This window comes from Harpia harpyja, chromosome 9, assembly GCF_026419915.1.
Source record: "Harpia harpyja isolate bHarHar1 chromosome 9, bHarHar1 primary haplotype, whole genome shotgun sequence".
NCBI lineage: Eukaryota > Metazoa > Chordata > Aves > Accipitriformes > Accipitridae > Harpia > Harpia harpyja.
The window spans coordinates 38,076,558-38,095,862 of record NC_068948.1 but is presented as its reverse complement, the minus strand read 5'-3'; the positions used below and the strand labels follow the sequence as shown (position 1 = coordinate 38,095,862).

At 40.4% G+C, this 19,305-nt stretch overlaps 1 protein-coding gene across 1 annotated transcript in view; it reads left to right on the top strand.

Moving 5' to 3' along the window:
* GALNT9 (polypeptide N-acetylgalactosaminyltransferase 9) overlaps window positions 1-19,305 on the top strand; it is a 161,602-nt gene that overhangs the window by 39,704 nt on the left and 102,593 nt on the right. The window contains exons 3-4 of the mRNA XM_052797384.1: window positions 15,580-15,746; window positions 17,871-18,045. Of these exons, the coding sequence (XP_052653344.1) occupies window positions 15,580-15,746; window positions 17,871-18,045 (342 nt within the window). The remainder of the gene's footprint in view (window positions 1-15,579; window positions 15,747-17,870; window positions 18,046-19,305) is intronic.

Below are 19,305 nucleotides of genomic sequence, written 5' to 3'. Positions count from 1 at the left end.
AGACTGCCCAGGTTGCACTGCAGTAATACTCTGCCTTCTGCTTTGTTGTGCATAGGGGTTGGTGACCCCAAAGGGTTTGGGCAGACAGTACCAAGGTTTTTGGCAGGACATGGCTCCTAAGCAGAAACTCCCCATGAGCCAGACTCCATGCTGTCTGCATAGTAGCAGTGCTGGACACATGGCGATATCTCACAGTTATTTCTGATCTTTGATAGAAGTTTTCTCTGGCTTTTCCCATTAGATATGTTATTGATTCCCTTTTGTTTAGTGCTAGCTAGGCTTTCCAATTAAGTACTGACTTTAATTATACCACAAAGCGTATAACATAGATCTTGATTATTAACACAGGCACACAGGATAATGAAAGGAGGACCAGCAAGGCTAAATGAAAAAGAATCATAAAAATGAACAACCTTCTCTAAAAACCCACCTTACGTTCAAATGCAGTAACTTTCCTCTTGTTACATTTTTGCAGTGTCTTTGTGTATATTAATTGTTGAAGACAAATTCTGCATGACTGTCAGCACTAATAAATGTAGATTTAGTGGAGGCTGAATTTGATTAACTAGAGAGCATGAAAAATAACTGATTGCAATGTTGTGTTTAAATGCAGTAAGACTGGAAGCCATTCCCTGCAATTTGTCTGCGCCAGAACATACTCTTGAATACATGAATAGTTTACCTAAGGTGGGTTGCATAACATTGACTAAAAATTAGACATCTAATTTAAGGTGATCAACTTGGCTGCCTTTATAGTCAGAGGAGAAGACGACGACATGGTAGCATTGCTTAAGATGTATAGCGTGTAATGTCCTCTGGAGGTCTCTCCCTCAGGAACCTAGGACAGCCAGCTTAAATAGGATTTCAGGTGAATCCAGTCCAAAATGTTGAATGCTCCAAGGCATACAGAAACAAGAGGGAATTTCTGTATTAGCAATACATGTTGAAGAATGACCTGCCAGCATGGGCAGCCTGGGTAAGGTCCCCACCCAGCACCTGTGGAGGCAAAACTGAGGATGCAGCACCATTTTCAGCTGGGAGGAAAAGAAACGATGATCAAAAAGCTGTTTTGCATCCCTCAATTTTTCTTACAGATCATAAGACTAAATGTGTCTTGTGTGACCTGCACATTTATAAGTACCTTAAACAAGATTGCTTTTTTTTTTAAAAAAGTATGCTTTAGAGACTGTAGTGATTTTCTGAACTTGAAAAGAGAGTGCCACAATATTTTCATAGCAGAAAGAGTATTTCCTCCTTAAAAAGAGCAATAGTGGGGTGCTGTCTTCAAATTGTGTATGCTATTCTTTCACAGGTAAATACGTATCTGTAATGCAGAAGCACTACTGAGATCCAGCCATGACTTGCAGCTGTCTGCAGCTGTGTGTTGGCATTTTAAAGTTTCTTTCATTTCCCTCCCCTGGGCCCATGGCTGATTGTTGCCTGCTATCACTTCCAGGGACAAAAGGGTATTCCTGTAAATTTCTGAACTGTCATGTCATGTTACACTCTATGATACCACATTACAGGATAAAAAGAAGTAACAGAACAAGTCAAGCAATGAATTCAGGGTGGTATTTCTTTTCCTTTTATGTTTCCTTACATGTTTCTCTTTTACACTACACCTGATATCCTTCTTACGGCTTTGAAGGAATTATTCTAATGGTTTGAGATGATGTTCCCCTTTTCTTTCTTAAAATGTACATGCAAATTTAGTTCTGCTCGCAATGTGAGATATGTATTATCTCCAAATTCCTTCCTGGTGTAACTTAAAAATCAGCTAGTTTGGGTTCCTATTTTATTTGGATAGGTTTCATAGTATAAGAAAGTCAAGGTTTCAGGTCAAATAACATCAAGGGTTTTTAGCTGTTGTTGTTTGTGTCTTTGCGATAAAAACATGAACAGGCCAAAATGTCAGACAATTTACTCTTCTGTCTGAAATAAAACTGAATTGTGAACTCCAAGTTGATGCAGTGTTTCATTTTAATAGTGTCAGTTCTTGCTTGTTTTGCCTGTGTCTCCTGTTTTGAGTGAATTTAGTGCTGATAAAAGTGAGAGACTCTTAAAACTATCTAGAGCCAGAAGTACCTGACAGTTACAGGCTAGCGCTGTAAGCTCCCTGTCTCGGTTAGCTTGATCCAGATGCTTTCCGAGGTTTTGTTTCTCTGAAACAGTACCTGCCAGTTAAGTTGTTTGATAGTTTTATGGTGTTGAAGTATGGGGCCTCTATTTTCTGTTCCTCCAGCTTTCTGAAAAATTCTTCGCTTCTGTTGTATTGCTTCTAAACCTTCTGCTGTGGTCTCAAAACCAAACCATAGTCAAACCAGGTCACGTTGCCGTGTGCAACTCCAGAGGAGGTCCAGGGACAGTTGCTTCCCATGCAGTCTGTGCACTCTTTTCTCTAAATTTCTACCAAACCAACTGGCTGTCTTAATAAGAAATCATTGCGCAATTTTGGCCTGCATCCTTTTGGCCACAAGGAATCCTGCAGCAGCTGACTGTTCCCACCTGGAGACTTCTCTTGAAATATGGTGCAAGCCCTGAGGAGCAGGAGCTCCAGGCCTGTGCCTTGTTGGCTCCTTTGTAAAGCCAGCACCAGGCTGATCACTGTTGTCTATTTCTTGGTTGTTCAGGCACATTTAAATAACCTTTGTAAAGTGAGCATCATGCAGTATGTGTTACTAAGCCTCAGAACTCCAAGGTGGTGAAAAACCCACTCTCTTCTGCATATAGCAGGAAGACCTCAGGGTGTAAACTGTGGTGTAAAACCAGATTCCTAACCTCTGTGGTTCTTGACGATTCTGTGCATTGAGAGGAATAGTCTTGTGAGCACTGAGGAAACTCAGCTGGGAAATTTCATTTTTCACACAGAACTTGTGATGGAGCTTTTAACTAGCTGAAGTATTGTACAGGCAGGGTCACTGGGGAAACACACGGCGTGCTCTGTGTTTCTAGTATTATTTTTTTTCAGTGTGCAAGTAATGCTCTGTCTTAGAAAGATGACTAGCCTAAGTCTATAATTCATGAATATTTGAAGCAAAGTTACTCTTTGCAAAGAAACTTGGTATGGGCTGCAATTTCTTAAGTTAAGAATCCTCTGTACGTTATTGTGACCACCTCTGGTGTACAGATTAGCATATACATGAAAATAATGCTTGGAAAATACTCCAAATCAGTGTTTCTTATCTCCCCTCCCCAGAAAGAAAGCTGGAAGACCCTTGCTCAGCAGAAGGTTAACAGTAGTGACAGAAGAGGAGGCAACATTATTCCCTGTTTTCTGTAGAGAATTATGATCTAGCTGATATATTGTGTAGGGATCACTTAAGCAATGACAATGGAGAACAGCAGAGCTGGCTACCCAGCACAAACACACGTCTCCTTGTGTGTCTGAATTCAACAGAGAAAATGGGAATAATTGTCACGCAGACATCAGGCAAAATCCAAATCCCCTTGGTCTAAGAAGTGCACATACAATTTTTGGTGGTGGTGGTGTGGCAGGATTTATCAGTGAGGCATTAGGCATCTTAAAATTACAGGAGATTTCATCTCTGTGTATTGCTTATGCGCAAAGCTTCTTGTTTCTCAGCTTCTAGAAACTAAGCCCTCCAGAGTTGCATTTTACCTGTGTGAGATGCCTTCAGGTTGTCAAATAGTTCCTTAATTAGTTTATTTTCTTCTTTGCTCCAAGGGATGAGTATATTATTTATTCCACGCTCCCAGATTTTTGTTAGTCTGCATTTATGTATTTTGTCTTCAGAATGACCTAGCACTGGGCTAGCCTCTAGGGTAGTATGAAACACACCTCTCTGGCAGACGGTAGTTCAGACTTGACTAATGGTAGACTATTAATAGCAGCAATAATAATTAAAACAGTGCACTAAAATACCCTTGGGTGCTGTTGCTAAGTTAGACTGTACCCCTAAAATTCCAGAGGAAAAGGCATAAATTTTAGTTATTTCCATCCACAAAGTGAACAGTTGTCTCTTTCAGCAGCTGGGGTAAGCTTTCATCCCCTCTGTGGATGTTTCATTAGGACACAGTTCTCCCAGAGGGCCATGGTGCAGTTTACATTAAACTCAAGATAAAAATGACATTGAAGCTTTGCTCTTGTATTTTCTACACTGCCTGAAAACAAATGCATGACCTACAGCTAGTTCATTGGCTTATTGCCTTGGTGTTATTAACCCACGTGTACCCAAGAGACAGGGAATTTGTGTTCTGTTTGCTCACAGAGGAGCAGTCAACTCCTTTGCCTGACAGATCTGGGAATCTCTGGAAGCAGTGGGGGGAAAGTTTTTCTAAGTACAGGTTTGAGCAAATAGTCTGGATGAAACAGGGTGAATGTGGCTGCCTATAGATGAGGGATGAAGAAGGGCATGGTTGTGCACACAGCCTCAGTCTGCTGGGCAGACAGTTAATGGGAATAATCTGTTCCCCCAGTGCAGAGCACTCACTTCTAGGTTTCTTTCTGATGACAAATTAATTTCAATCTGCAAACACTGAGGATGTGACTTCAAAGTGTCTATGGGCAAGTAGGAAAAAACACCAGACAACATAAAGTGAAAAAGGAAATCGGTTCTCAGCAGGCAGACTGAGGCAAGAGCAGTGCATGAATGTTGAAGTGTGACAATGGCCATAGCTTCTCAGAGTCAGGAAAAGACTAGCGTGTGGCCTTGGCCCGCTCAAATTCACAATCATACTTAAGTACGTTGCCTGGTCTAGGATATGTGCCTCGTTTCTGTCAACCTGAGTGAAGAGTAAGCATATGCTGACCTGTTTTTCTGAAGTTGAAGTGTTTTGCTGCTATGAAGTGTGTGCCCTATATGTTAGCTTTGTGCTAGACAGTAAATGTGGCTGGATTTTTAAAAAATGTTTTTATTTCTAAATGTAACCAAAATTAAATTAAAATGCAAGAGTTTCCTAAGTGCCCCAAATAATTAGAAGGTAAGAAGCTGTTGTTAACATTTAACTTCTAATTGCATGAAATTGTTGAATACTGTGCTATTCACCTCTAGCTAGCCTCTAATTTAAACAAAAGCTATAAAAGTGCAATTAGGCTCCAGTCCAATGAAGCACTTAAATATGTTCCTCGTTTTAAGTGTATGAGTGACCCCAGTGAAGTTCAGACATGCTTAACTGCTTTACTTGAATAGGACATTTCATAAAGTAGCTATAATACACAAAGAACAATCCTGCAGCTATCACTGGGAAGGATGTAAAGAGGAGTAAAGTCCCATCTGCACTTCAGGACTTGACTGCTCTTGGGTTTTCACAAAGCTGGTTTTGCCCAGTAAATTATCCTGCAGAGTCCTGATCCAAAGTTCATTGAGGTCTTTGGATGCGCTCCATCATCTGTTGTTAAAGAGGCTTAGTTTGTCAGGCAGTTTCCTACCCCTGTCTACCGAGGGAACTACATACGGCGCATGCACCTTCATTTGTCCTCTCTGCTTGACTCAGAGACATGCCTTTTTATAAACATGCTGCTACTACCACCAGGCTCTCTGCTCAATCCCATATAAAGCATCTAAACATCATGGATTTAATACTCCCATTTTCAGTGCTAAATCAATGTTCTCTATGCATTTGTTCTTGGAACACTGCTCTATTTGAACCATAATTCTTCCCACATACCATAAACTTGGTCTGTTTTCACTCTGATAGAAATTGATCATTTAAAGCAAGAGGAAAAACCCTTGTGACTACTGTTCAAACGTTTCAAGGCCATTGCTGGTTAGTCAAATCGGCTTCTGCAGCACCTCAGCACACCAAGTGCTGTGATTACCAGGGAAGCATTACCTTTCCGGGCTACGACCAGCTTTGTAACTGCTGGGACAAGGCAAAATGAAGAGCTTCTAGTTACGGTTTTGGGAGGCAGTGAGGGGATAGGTTTACTCAGGTTTTTTACTCAGTTTACTCCCATTTGGTTGTTTACTCCTCCAACTGTCCTGTATTTGTACATAGGTACAAAGAAACATTCTGCTGCATAACTGGATTTGACCAGAGATTAAAGCTGGTCTCCTGTGAAACACACTGGAGCCCATTACAGAAAGGATTGTTTGCCAAACATTGTTGTATGTCCTCCCGAGACCATAAAAAACATTGTTAGCTGAAGTAATAGTGGAAAATGATTGCATTCCTCTATCCTCCTCCTTACTACCACACTGCAACGTGACAGCAAACCTGTAATGAAATCCGTGAAGAGCTCTGCAGCAGTTACCTTGAAAACTTTTTTATTGCCCTACATTTCTAGATAACACTGTGATACTCAGCCTCTGTCCCGCACAAACAGCATCAGCTGAGGGATTGAGATAGTCAAAATTAAACAAAAGTACCTTGAATTTTTAATATTAAATACTTGCAGTAAATTTTTTTAATAGTCAAGGATAACTTTCTGTATTTACATGTTATTATCTGAATAACAAATAGCTTCAAGGGTACAGCAAACTGTTCTGTGCAAATGGAAAATTGTGAGTTTACTCTTATACATTATTTATTGAAAATTATTCCTTTGATTTCATCCACTCCACTATTTTTCCCTTACGTCTGGCATAGACTTGGAGTACAATGGGAGAGACATTTCAGAGAAGGTGGTATCTTAAGATACGTAGTCCACTTTTGGATATCTGGGCTGTTACCTTCTTACTCCCTGCAGACATGCTGGGATTAATTCTTCCTTTGCCATAAAGGTCCTTTTTTGGGATCTTGATGCATCACCTTGTGTGGAAGAGTACTTCTTAATGGGAGATCTGCTAGAAATCACTGTTGGAAATGCAGCTAAATAGCTGACTTCACATTGCTAGCTGGAGAGCAATGACACTTGGTGGCAAGAACAAGAAGTGGTGCCACAGGGTAGCAGCCAATTTTGTGAATGCACCCTAGAAAACATTTTCTGGCTTCTTGAATGGCTCATTGTGAACCTTCCCTATTTGAAATATGAGGTCTGGGTTTAGGCAAAGCACTGAGATGAGAGTATTTTCTCTCTCCTCCATAGACAGCATAGTTCCCAGAATTAAGTTTCAAAAAGTTGCACAAAAGGTAGTGTTTTCTGAATATATTTTGCTAGTAAGAACTCTGAATCAAAGCACTGCTACTGTGAATTGGCAAAATGCCTTTAGTTTTGTCTTTATTTAGTATCACTTCATTGGTTTCACTGATGTTTGTATTTCACTTAACTTCAAGTTCTAAGAGCTCTCCAGTCTCAAAGAAGAATTTTGCAAGACCATCTTTACGTTTATTTTTTTTAAGACAACTCTTGTCTAGTTTTTACTTTTAAAGGGTGCAAGCTAAAAATCCGATTGGAACAGGGACCAGGATCTTTCAGAAATCTTGAGAATCACTTGACAAATCTAAATAAGCCATTAGTGTTTAATCACCTAAAATTAGGCAAAATACATGTCATTTGGAATTTAGTTGGGCTCTTCCTTAAATTTAAAGTGCAGCACCATTAAAAAGAAAGTCTCATGGGCGATACATTTTCTTTGGGGATTTTGAAAAGCATTTGAAAGCAGATTTCAGCTTCTCCATTAACTTCCAATCAGCCTAATGCTTTGTGATGCAGCATGCATACAGCCACAGGCAGATCTGAATGGGCACACTAGGGGATAGAGTGGAAATTTTTTGCAGATGGTATTTCAAAACATATTAGTGACTCAAGTTAAGTTACCAAAAAAAGGCAAATACTTTTTACTACAGAATGATCTGAGCATGAGCTTTTAGCCATTTTTCATGTTAATAAAGGGGTGTGTTTTAAAAGTCATTGGAACTAGTTTTAGCATTTTTATATGTATAAATCAATATGACTATTAGACATGATGGCATGTTTCTGGTATTATTTGCCTGAGGAAAGTCAGAAATAGCTCACTGAAATACAAGACATCTTATTTTAAGTGACTGGCAGCTACTTTTGAAGAGTCTAATAATCTTAAATTTAAGGGTTAATATTCTTTACAGGTGGGGCCATCTTAATGCTGCATGTGTTAACTATGCATATATATTGTGCTATCAGTCACTGATTGACAGTTCTCAGGGCTTTCTACCATACACATAAAATAATTTGTCATAGGGACGGGAGGAATTAAGCCAAATATAGCAGCAGGTGTGATAAAACCCAAAAGATACAAACATGTGCTGGGTTTTTTTACGTAGAGAAATTAGTCCTGGTTGTACTGGCCTGGAATTTAAAAAGAAAGGTAAAAGGACAAAAATGAATGTCTGATTCTCAGGAAGCACTTGTCCCATGTGTATTATTGCAACTTCGTCAGGACCTTTACCCTACCTGTGGAACTGCCTGTGTCCCGGCTTGAAAGGGCGCTCTCCTTCATGGAAGTATTACAGGATGGAAATTCCTGTAAATTTGGTCTTTTCTGTAGGAAATAGGACAGAGAAGAGAGAGTCCAAAGGTATAAAAGACATTTATTTTAAAGAGCCTGCTGCTGTTCTTCATTCTGCAAATCCTACAGGCATGAAGTCCGATTGTTCAGCCTGGGAATGTGGGAAATTTACCAGATGTGTGCTGGTAAACTCATGGCATATTGCAGTCGTTTGTTTCTGGCTGATACAAAAGGACACTTTTCCTTGATACAGGAAGTGTTTGAGATTAGCACAGAAACAAGGTTTTGGCCTGATTTCTTTCTGATGAATGCGGGTAACTTCTTTCTTAGACTTCTGGATGCAAAATAAAGAAAAATGTGTCAAGGGGGCATGCAAAAAAGCTGCTGAGAATTCCCACACTATGGAATAGATTTAAGATCTCAGTTTATTATAATCCTGAAAATGACCATCAACATCACTGTGTACCAGAAAAGCTGGAGGACAGATTATTTTCGTTGACTTCCCCTGACTCCCCTTTAATACGAAGCACTGAAACACTGTGGGAGGAGGAACAGACACAGTTTGTACTCAGGAACAGTTGAGGAGGTGTCTTTATTTTAATGAATATCTTCTTCAGGGATAACTGCTGAGATCATGCTGCATGGAGTGTGGCCAAGGGAGCAACTGAAGTCAGGTAGAAGTTATTCAGGGAAGCTGACCATTTAGAGACTGTAAAGTCCTTACAGAGGAGTGTTTTAAGTAACGCATACTGTGAAGATGATCTCTCGAGCAATAGAAAGGGCAGTCGTTTCTTCGGCATTACATACAGTTCTTGCAAAACTGTCGTTCAGTTTGTTCTTTCAAGAAGAATCAGGCAGTAGAGCTCAAAATTGGCTTTTGTTGCTTTGGCAAATAGTTTCTTTGCTGAGAAGAAAACAGCAAAAAACAGGTGGATACAGGAAGTCAGTGTTAATGCTGAATGTCCAAATACTGATAGGAGTGTTACAGTACTTGCAGAGGCAGAGGGAGAACTAGCCCAATTTTTTTAGCTGTCACTCAGGGCAGGAAATTCACCCACCAAATCCTTTGTTCATCAGTGTTGATGGTTTTTTGGAGCTGCCTAGACTACCAAGCTTACAGCACCAACAAGAATTGCACTGTATCTTGTATCTGCACTTCCCCAAATAAATTCAGGAAAAAGGAGCAGGTGTTGATTTTTCTTCCATATGATAAATCGAAGTGGAGGCTGTTCCATAAAGCAACACAGACTGCGAAGAAATAACCGTGGTAAAAAGGTATCTTCTGGTATCATCATAGTTTCTAGGCTTTTTTTGAAAGCAACTGTCGCTTCTTTTTTTACCTTAGTTGTAAATACAATGGACTGCTTCTCTCAAGATACGTAGACCATCAGTGTTCTGTACCACTGCTCCCTTGTTCACAGTTTTGAGTATTTATATTACATGATTCTTAGCGAATGCTGTCCTTGAGCTGCGAAACAGGAGGAGAGGGTAAGAGCAAGTCTTGAACTAAAAACTTTTCTGGTAGGGTTTTTTTTTTCCTTTTGGATAAGGCAGAAAAATCCATGCTTAATAGAAAAAGAATGTTTATGGCATAATACAGTTAACACCTTCTATTGAGAAGGAGAATTAATTAGGAAGGAGTTGGAGCCCTCTGCCTGACAGATTCATGATCCATGAAGCTAATCAGTTTTGTAGCCTGTCATTGCTTTTGCCGCAGACTGGTCAGCAGTTGAATCCCGTGCTGAGGAAGGAAATGTTTGCAGCTTGTCACATTTTCACTGTTGTGCCAATGCAAAACAAGAATGGAATGCTAGTTTATTTCTGCATCTGAAAAGTTACTATTACATCTAGCACTAACTGCAAAGCGTCGGTCGTTTTCTGGTGAAAGAAATCAGGCATTGAACCAGCCACTAAATTTAGTGATTTATTTGTTGTAAATCGTCTGTGCCTACGGAAGTCACAGCAGCATTTAGGTACTAAAAGGTAACCGTGTATGTAAGATTACTCTGAGCCTTTGGTTTAACTGCGTTCAAAACACACATTGACCTGGTGATTAAAAGTAGTATTTGTTAGCATTAATGAGCAAGGATTCGATAATCTTTTAAATATTTATCTTTGTCCTTGCATTGATCATGTACCCAATGAAGTGCTGTTACACCTCTTTCCCCTGCTGTGGCTATAAAACATGAACACAGACCATTCTGCAGCTTTCAAGGTATGGAGCATGTTGGGGCTTTTTTGTGCTAGAACTGCAGAGGAGGTTTCTTCATGCCCAGCAATTTCATCAAGTTTGTGAAGGAGACAAGCCCACAGTCATATCCATCCCAGTGGTTCATTGGAAAAACATATCTTGTATTAAATACTTTAAAGATTCATGAAGAAGCTTTAATTTTGTTTGCATTTCTTCCTGAAGGGTAAAGCTGTCAGAAATCTCTAAATGCATGGCCTAATCCATTTCCAAACTCAGTATATTAAGGTCTGCAAGCAAAACTCATTTTTGAAGTTTAGCAAGTATGCAGACAGGAGAGACGGCAGGTGAAAGAGAGTAGGAAAGATTTTTCTTTCCTTGGTAATGCACTGAACTACCTGCATGGCTGTACTGTCAGCCCTTCACAAAAAATAGTGCAACTCAAATGGACTGTAAGACCAGCTCTGATAAATAGAGGACTTCACAGGTTTCCATTGGATCAGATACAAATAGAATAAATACAGCTATCAAGGAATGAAGGTTCAGACAAAAGAAAATTTCCTTCCCTTTATTGCCTACAAGCTCACAGGGCTGCCATGAGCAGGCTGATGTGCAGCTGAGAAGCTTTTGTTTTCTCATTGTCCCAGGTTCTAATCTGTAACCTTTTTTGTCTTAGTACATGATTTTTTTTCAAAGGTTCTGGTCTGCCAACTGAAGAGCCTTACCTATTTTCTTATGCCTGCATAGGCAGTGCTCACAATTGGACTCAGGGGGCTGGCTAGGAAATGTTCATTTAAGGAACTGGTTCAATGCAAGGGAAAGAATGAGTGAAAATCATCTTCAGAGTAGAGAAAAATGATCTGACATCAAGCTCTCTGTCACGTACAAAGGTTGCCAGCCAAGCTCTGCAGTAGCCAATACAGAGCAAGAACACTCAAAGACTCTTCCCAAGACAACAGCAGAATGCCTCAGGTTTGATGCTTGGCATGTTGTACGAAGGTGCCTGAAGGGCTGTTTCACATATCAGGTCTAATCCATCCTCAGCTGGCCCATGGAAATGTTTAGTCATGGCACCATCAATCTTTGCTTGGAATCGTTAGTCCTAAATGCATCCAGTGGTGTGCTTCTCTACAGCATACCCATCTGCCCCAGAGAGAGGCACTGCTTCTCATGCAGACCTGAAGTCCTTTGCTGATTGTACGCTGTGAGACTTGATGACAGTTCATAATACTAATTTAGAATCACAGTAATATTAAAGGTGAGCTATGCGTGGCCAGCTTAGGCCATCGTTAGCTACCACAGAGGTCAAATGTATGCTCTACGTTCTTCCCAAACTCAGTACTGTTAGACAGATGTTAATGAGGCCAAGATTTGGCTATCGATTACTGTAATTGTCCTCCCGCACCCAGTTGCAACAGTTCATAATGTGATCAGACCTAGCGCAGGGAAGTGGAAACCATGGTGGTACCGAGCTCCCTTCCCTGGCAGAGTTCTGGGCGTAGTGCTGGTGCTGTGGGCTCCCAGAGCAGGGCAGCCAAGCCTCTGCTCCCTGAGAAGGGCTGCTTTAAACAGTCAGGCAATTTACTGCACAGTATCAGGACTGCCAGAAATGGATGATTTCTTAATTTCTTAGCAAAGTCCTGTTGGCGATCAGGTTGAAGCATATAAGGGTGTGCCTTGCTAGGACACTTTCGTACAGTTTGATGTCTTCACCTTCTGGTTACTTTTCTTCTCAAACTAGATAATAAAAGTGACTAGTCTCATGTTAAGCTCCTCCATCGTTAGCTCATGGATTTCTTGCCCAATGCTTTCTCTCTGTTTCCAGGCTGCTGCTCCAACCATTTTCTGAGAGGGTGCCTATGCCTTATTGAAAGTCAGTAGGCTTGTTATAGCCTTACTTTTCCTGGAACTTCTCTGGAATGACCTCTCTCCTGCTGCCGTGTTCCAGGGCCAAAATCAAGGGCTGCACCAAGGAGGACTTCATGTGTCCTCCTGACACTCTGACTTTCTCAACCTTGCATACAGGCACAAGTGACTGAATGTTCCATTGCAATGCACTCGGTCTGTTGTCATCATCCTGCCAAGAATGAAGCTGCAAAGGCGTTGTAAGGTGACAGTGGGCATGGTTGTGCTTTGATGGTAGAGCATCCTTGCACGTGACTTGCTAATGTCACTATTTGGCTCAGAGTGTCAATTGCTGGTTAGAGTTTCTTGGAATGAAGGAAGTATTAACTGTAAATTGCTGCAGCTGGTATCTAATTACAGAATACATTGGGAAGCACTTGGGCGACAATCCAACAAAGCACTTAAGCACCCACCGATTTTTAAGGAAAGGCCCCTTGACTGGGATTGCTCGTGCTCTCAGACATCACCAGAAGTGTTTGTTAGTGGACCAGTACTTTCTCCTGACTCCTCAGCACATCCATCTCATTTTCTGAAGTGACTTAAGAAGTTGGGAGTTCAAGGTTGACTGGAAGTCTGCAGGAAATAAGCTCCTAAATCACTGCTGTACTTTGAAAAGTCTACTTAGCTGGACAGCTTCTTTTGCTGTTCTTCATCTTTGCTGTAATAAATAAAATTACGACAGCTTTTAAACCACTGCTAAATTCTGAGGTTTGCCTTTGCCCATCTGCATGTTCCTGCTGCAGTGGGGTTACCCAAGATATTCTAATAGGTAATGGACGGAGCGCTCTTTCCAAATGCAAACATAATGCAGTTTTTCAACTACGTCCTGCTAACAGAGAAAGGGGAGAACTGACACAAGGAAGGTTGCAGTGAGAAGTGATAGGAATGACTTAACGCAGGTAGGATAACAGATTCAAACCAGCCTTTTATCTAAAGTAGTCCATGATGTCCTACAATGTAAGTAATCATTGAGAACCATGGCATGAAAAGACTTGTGAACCAGTGAGACCATGGAGTGACACTTAGGATAATGCATTGATTTAATATGATGAAGAACAAATAAATCAAAAGTGGAGGTTATGGTTTAGGTGTGCTGGTTTTAAAGCTTGAATTAGAAATACCGATTGTCTCGGAATGTAAGTGGGAGGATGGAGGAAAAGCACTGGGGATTAGTCCCACTCAACTTTTCAGTCTGGACAGGAACACATAGCTGGGTGCCCAGGCATTTCAGTCCACTTACCAAGAAAACAAATACTTTTTACTCCAGAAAAGTTCAGCAAAATTCTTTGATCAGAAGATAAAGGAAGTCCAGCCTAATCCACTGAGGTCTTGTGCTATTTCAGTGGTTCCCTGTCTTTTCCTAGGCAAATTACTTTGGTCCTTCCACACATGCCTCTCTGCTTCTGACATTTGTGTTCATCCTACCTTTCCTTTGGTTGCTTGTCCCTCTGCGTTACAAGTGCCACTTTGACTGCCCTCTCATTCTCACTGCACTTCTTCCTCCTCTGCCACAGCCTCCTTGCTGTCTCCAGACTTTGGCTACACGGTTTCTTTGCTTCCCTTCTTTCCTGCTAGCTCTGAGTGCTGATGCAGGACCCCACCAGGATCCATGGCCTGGGGTGGGCTTCATCTTCTGCTTCACTTCTGCCAGCAATGTACCCACTCCTTGGGTACCAGTCCCATTTACTGAGATGCAATTTGCTATGTCCTGCTGATACAAGTGAGGCTCTGAAGCAAATTGCTGTCAGATCAAAGATGTCCCTCATTAAGGGAAATCTTGCAAGGTCCGTGTTTTTAGCTGATGGCTCCTTCCTCTTAGTGAAGTATTCCTGATGGACTTCTTTGATATGTTGGTGTGGTCAAGAGGAAAATCACATTCAAAAAAGAAATTCAAAAAGGAGGCTGTGTCAGAGCATTCACACCTCCTGTAAATCTCTGTCCTTGTTCCAGGTTTATTTTTAGATTGTGTAAGAATGCTGCTTAGCCAGAAGTTTTACACAGTGGTCCTCTGTATGGTACAGGCCCCCCACAAGCTGCTAGTAAGTAGCTATGGTAACACTGTAATCCATGACAAGTGCTCAGATCTCTGAGCAAATAGTGCTGGGATGAGTAGGAATTACGAATAATTGCGCTTTATTAGAATTCATAACTGATTTCCAGAGGTTGCCCAACAGTCGAGCATTTGACACCCTCCCCATCCCCATGACTGCTGGTAGTGGGTAAAAAAAGTGATTGTTATGCCAAAGTAATGAGCAAAGGGGTCAGAAAGCTCGATAAGAGCAGGAAAAGTCATTTCCTGTGATATCATTAGCAGTATTTGAGAGAGCAGGTTCAGTAATTGCTATGGTAATTCTGAATGGCTTTTGACTGTGAGAACACATAGGTAATTTTTTAAAGTTAACATCTTTGCTAGTGGGAGAGAATTCCACTAAAATGAGGCAGTATGGTGTTACAGAGGGGCATGGGCTGGGGGCTTGGGAAGCAGAGGCTCTGCTCTGTGCCGTGTGACTTCTCCAGGCCTCGTTTTTGCTCCTCAAAATGGTCTATGGTAACGTATCTGCATCATTGAGCAAGCACAAAAGGAGTTTCAGGATGTAGCTGCCTACCCAGGTGACGTCTCCGATGGAGCAGATCTGTTTTGCAAATATTTCAGCAAGTGCCTGTCTGTACAGCAAACATCATGCATTTGTTATTGCTGCACAAACGGCAAAATTGGAAAGGGTGGCAAATGCAAAATTTACTTGAGTGGGTCCTGGTTTTAAAAGTATGAGACCTAATTGTGAGTTAACAGCAGATCTTCTGATGGTTCCCCTGGGAGCACAGACAGGCTATAGTATTGTGGGCCTTCTCCAGGTTGTTTTTGAGCAAAGTCATTGGATATTCCTTTGGTTTTCAAGAGATGCTTTTAACCTTCCAGAGAATGAGGGCCACTGCAAGTCTGTGTGCATGCAGATGCACTTTGGTTTTCACTGAGTTGATGGAAAGTTTGCTGCTCTTAGCTATGTTGCTTCCTTTGAGCTTTTACCACATCTTTGGGATTAGAAAGAACAAAGCCTGCAAGTCCCTATATGCTGGAGAGCAGTGAGGAAAGGACACTCTTCAGTGTATTTTACCTCCCAGTGGTTACTTGGGGTTAAATTCTTTCTTTCCTCTCTCCAGGTGCAAACAGATGACCTACCCAGATGACCTGCCGCAGATCTCTGTGGTCTTCATATTTGTAAACGAGGCGCTCTCTGTCATCCTGCGCTCTGTGCACAGCGTTGTGAATCACACCCCATCGCACTTGCTCAAGGAGATCATTCTGGTGGATGACAACAGTGACAATGGTGAACACACGTAACTTTTCCTCTAAGTACTGTATCCTATGTGGTTAATGGATGTGAAATGTAAATCAAAGGTAGTTTGGTCACTACTAGCTGAAATGCTTTTTTTAAATGTTGGGATGAAACAGCGTTGAGTCATTCTGCATTTAAACAGCCAGGGGACGAAGGTCATACATGCAACCACTGATTTATGGCTAATAATCTAGATCATAAATTGGTGTGAATTAATATACCTCTACTGAAGTCAGTAGAATTTACAAGAGTTTGTGTTTGTTGATGAGAGGATTGACTGAGCCACTTGCACAAAGCTGTGAATAAATATTAACTATTTGTATGACAAATAAACATTAGGTGGATAAACCCTGCTGATTTCATTGAAATCCTCACAGGATGAATGACATTTGTATAGGCAATCAATATAGAAATGACACTTTTCTCCATATTTTCAGATCCAGAGGAATATCACCATTAATAAACTAAAAGTTTAATTCTGCTTCCAAGGAGAAGTGGGGCTACAGATTCTCCTTAAAGATAGTTTCTACTCTTTTACATGGCAGCACACTCTGCTTCTTCATGATTTAAACAGTTGTTGATAATATCAGATTCTGAGTCTGATTTTTTTTTTTTTTTTTTTTTTTTGAGGTAGGGAGTAAATTAGACTATGAGAATGAAACAGAATGGGCACAAAGCACATGCAACTTCCAGGTCATCTGGTTCATTAACGTAAAAATAACACTTCTGTTACAGCGATCAAAACTCAAAATATTGGTGAGCATATAGGGTGCTATTGATCAACATGTTTCATAGGATGGTCAGGTTTGAAGAACTTTTAGGATAAATGTGACAGTGTTGTGTTTTAAGTTGTTATACCTTAGACTTCTAGAACTGTTGCAGCTTCTTAAATCATATTTGTTAAAATAAAGCTTAAGCTTAGTATTTCCTCCACAGATCAACAGCTTTAAATCTTTCAGTTTTAAGTTGCTGTTCCTCTTCAAGATCCCTGAAGAGAAAGGACGGTTGAGAGAACAAATCACTAAAACAAAAATAAGTTAAAAAACCTACAGATATAAGAAACCTTTTGTCTAATTCTTTCAGCTACGGCAGTGTAACCTATGGAGTAATTATGTGAGATTGCAAAGTGTTTGAGTCAATGTAATACCGAGAAGAATTGGACTTGCTGTTTCTGTGAACTCTTATATGGCTTTTCTCTGTCATTCTTTTAGATAACTGGAGATTTATCAGGTCTTTGATTCCAATGATAATGATTCTACTGTGTAATATAGATGAGAAGAATGAGGCTTCTAATGTCCTGGAAGCTTCTACTAGTTTTCCTAATAAATATATTTGAGTGAAAACCTCATTATGAGTAAGTTGCAGAGTAAATGAATTACCAAACTAGATTGATTTAAAAAAATACAGAGACCATTTTGGTAATTTGCCTGTTTATAAGCCTCTTGAAATGAAGCTGAATAAAGGAGTGAATGAGTTCTGCTCCATCTGTGGTTGAATGCCTGAAAATGAACAAAAGAGAAGTCTATTTGAAATCTTCAATATCTATTTAGTTCAATGGGAAAGAAGCCTGGTATTGAGGAGTCTTAATTATATTTAAGGGAAAACCCTTAAAATTAAAGGAAATTAATTCTGATCTGAATTAGCTCTTGACCAAAAATCCATTGAGGTTATTTTTCAAACTCTTACTGAATAGCATAGATCAGAAAAAAAAATCACCAGTCTCCCATGTTACACTGCTGTAAGGTCAGAATTGTTCCTCCAGATACCAGTTGTAACCTAATGCAAATCATCAGAGAATTAGAATAGTAATTATTTAAAAACATTTAGACAAACTACCTCTTCAAAACAATACTCAAATCCATCAGGCCATATTAAATCTGTGCAAGTCTAACAGTAACTGCTCTGATGCGTAGAGAATTTCTCTGAGCTGATGCCCCTGGAACTAGTCCATGCCACAACCGCAGTACTTGGTTTGTATCTGTGAGACTGACTAATGGTTTAGGAATATTTAAGGATTTCTTTCCCTCTCTATTGCAGAATAAATCAAAGTAAAACATAACGTTGCAGGGCTTTTCTCATTCTGAATATTTTTGTGTGGCTTTTTTTGTCCTGCAGTCGAGCTAAAATTTAATCTGGACCAGTATGTCAATAAAAGATACCCAGGTCTGGTGAAAATAGTGCGCAATAACAAACGAGAAGGACTGATTCGAGCCAGAATCCAAGGCTGGAAAGCAGCAACCTCTCCTGTTGTCGGATTCTTTGACGCTCATGTTGAATTCAACATTGGCTGGTAAGTTGTTGGCTATTCCTACAGGGAGAGCAGTACTGTTACACTGTGCCCTGTGTCTCAAAGGCTGTGAGATTTACTCAGCAACAGAGAAGCTGAAAAACTGTAGTGATGAGATGGCTGCAGGCTGGTGTTATCACATTAGCAATTACTTTTGAATAATATTCTTGATTATTGCAACATTGCTGACAATCTTCTTCAATGGCTGCAAGATCCATAAAAAAGCTGTTGTGCCTGCTCTAGTACAGCTCAGTGGAGAGAGAAGTAATTTAAACCACGATGAATATGAAACCTCCAAAGCAGTCAAATGGGGAGACACCATTAATGAGGCTCTGGGCTGGAGGCAGATGCATGCTTTCAAGTACTTTTTTTTATCTCCTTGTCATTTTCTATCATTTCTTCTTAGAAACTTGAATACCAGTCTGATTTCCTCATAAATTTTCCTGCATTTACGTTTGAGGGAAACATTGCATATTTCCTAGATTTTTAATGGGGCTTGAAATTAGCACGCCTTTCCTCATCCCCTTTGTTTTGCAAGGGAGCAGTAGTGACTGTGGCAAGCAGAGTTTTGGGCTCAGTGGGCCAGATTTGCAGTTGGAGTAAACCTTTGTAGCACCACTTAGTGGCCAGTATTTGGCATTACTGGAAGTGGGAACTGGAGGAACTGATCTGTACAGTCAGCTGAAAAAGGGCTGCTGGGACCTTCAGTATGTAAAATGTGTATTTTCCAAAGATAGTCTGGTATTTGATAATGATGATGCAGGGTTATGGTGGAGCTGATTATGCTCTGCAGTTCTGGGAGATATCCCCAAATTAAAACTAAAAATAGCTGTACTTACAACCAGAGAGAAACTTAATTGCAAAGGAGTGGAGTGTTTATTTTTATATGTTCATGAATATCTTTATAAAATGGAAGATGCAATAAAATAAGTCTTGTAGTGCACCTGGTTTATGTTCACCCTGTTTTTTTCCCCAGGACTACGAAAGACTATAATAGCAGTTGTTGTAGTTTTCTAGAAGCTTAAGATCTCGTTTAATTTATTTATTTACTTTTAAAGCAACTAGATCTTTCAAATCATTGCAAAAGTTCATGTCGGATAATATCAGCTACTGGACAGAATTGAGGACTGGGGAGAGCATGCTCTGGGTGCTGTTCCCAGTGCTTGTCCTGCCCAAGCTGCAGTTTTCTGAGCCTTGTGGAGAATTTTGTTGTCACTTCCATAAAGGACATTGAGATCTTAATGGTTACTAGAGAAGCTAGGC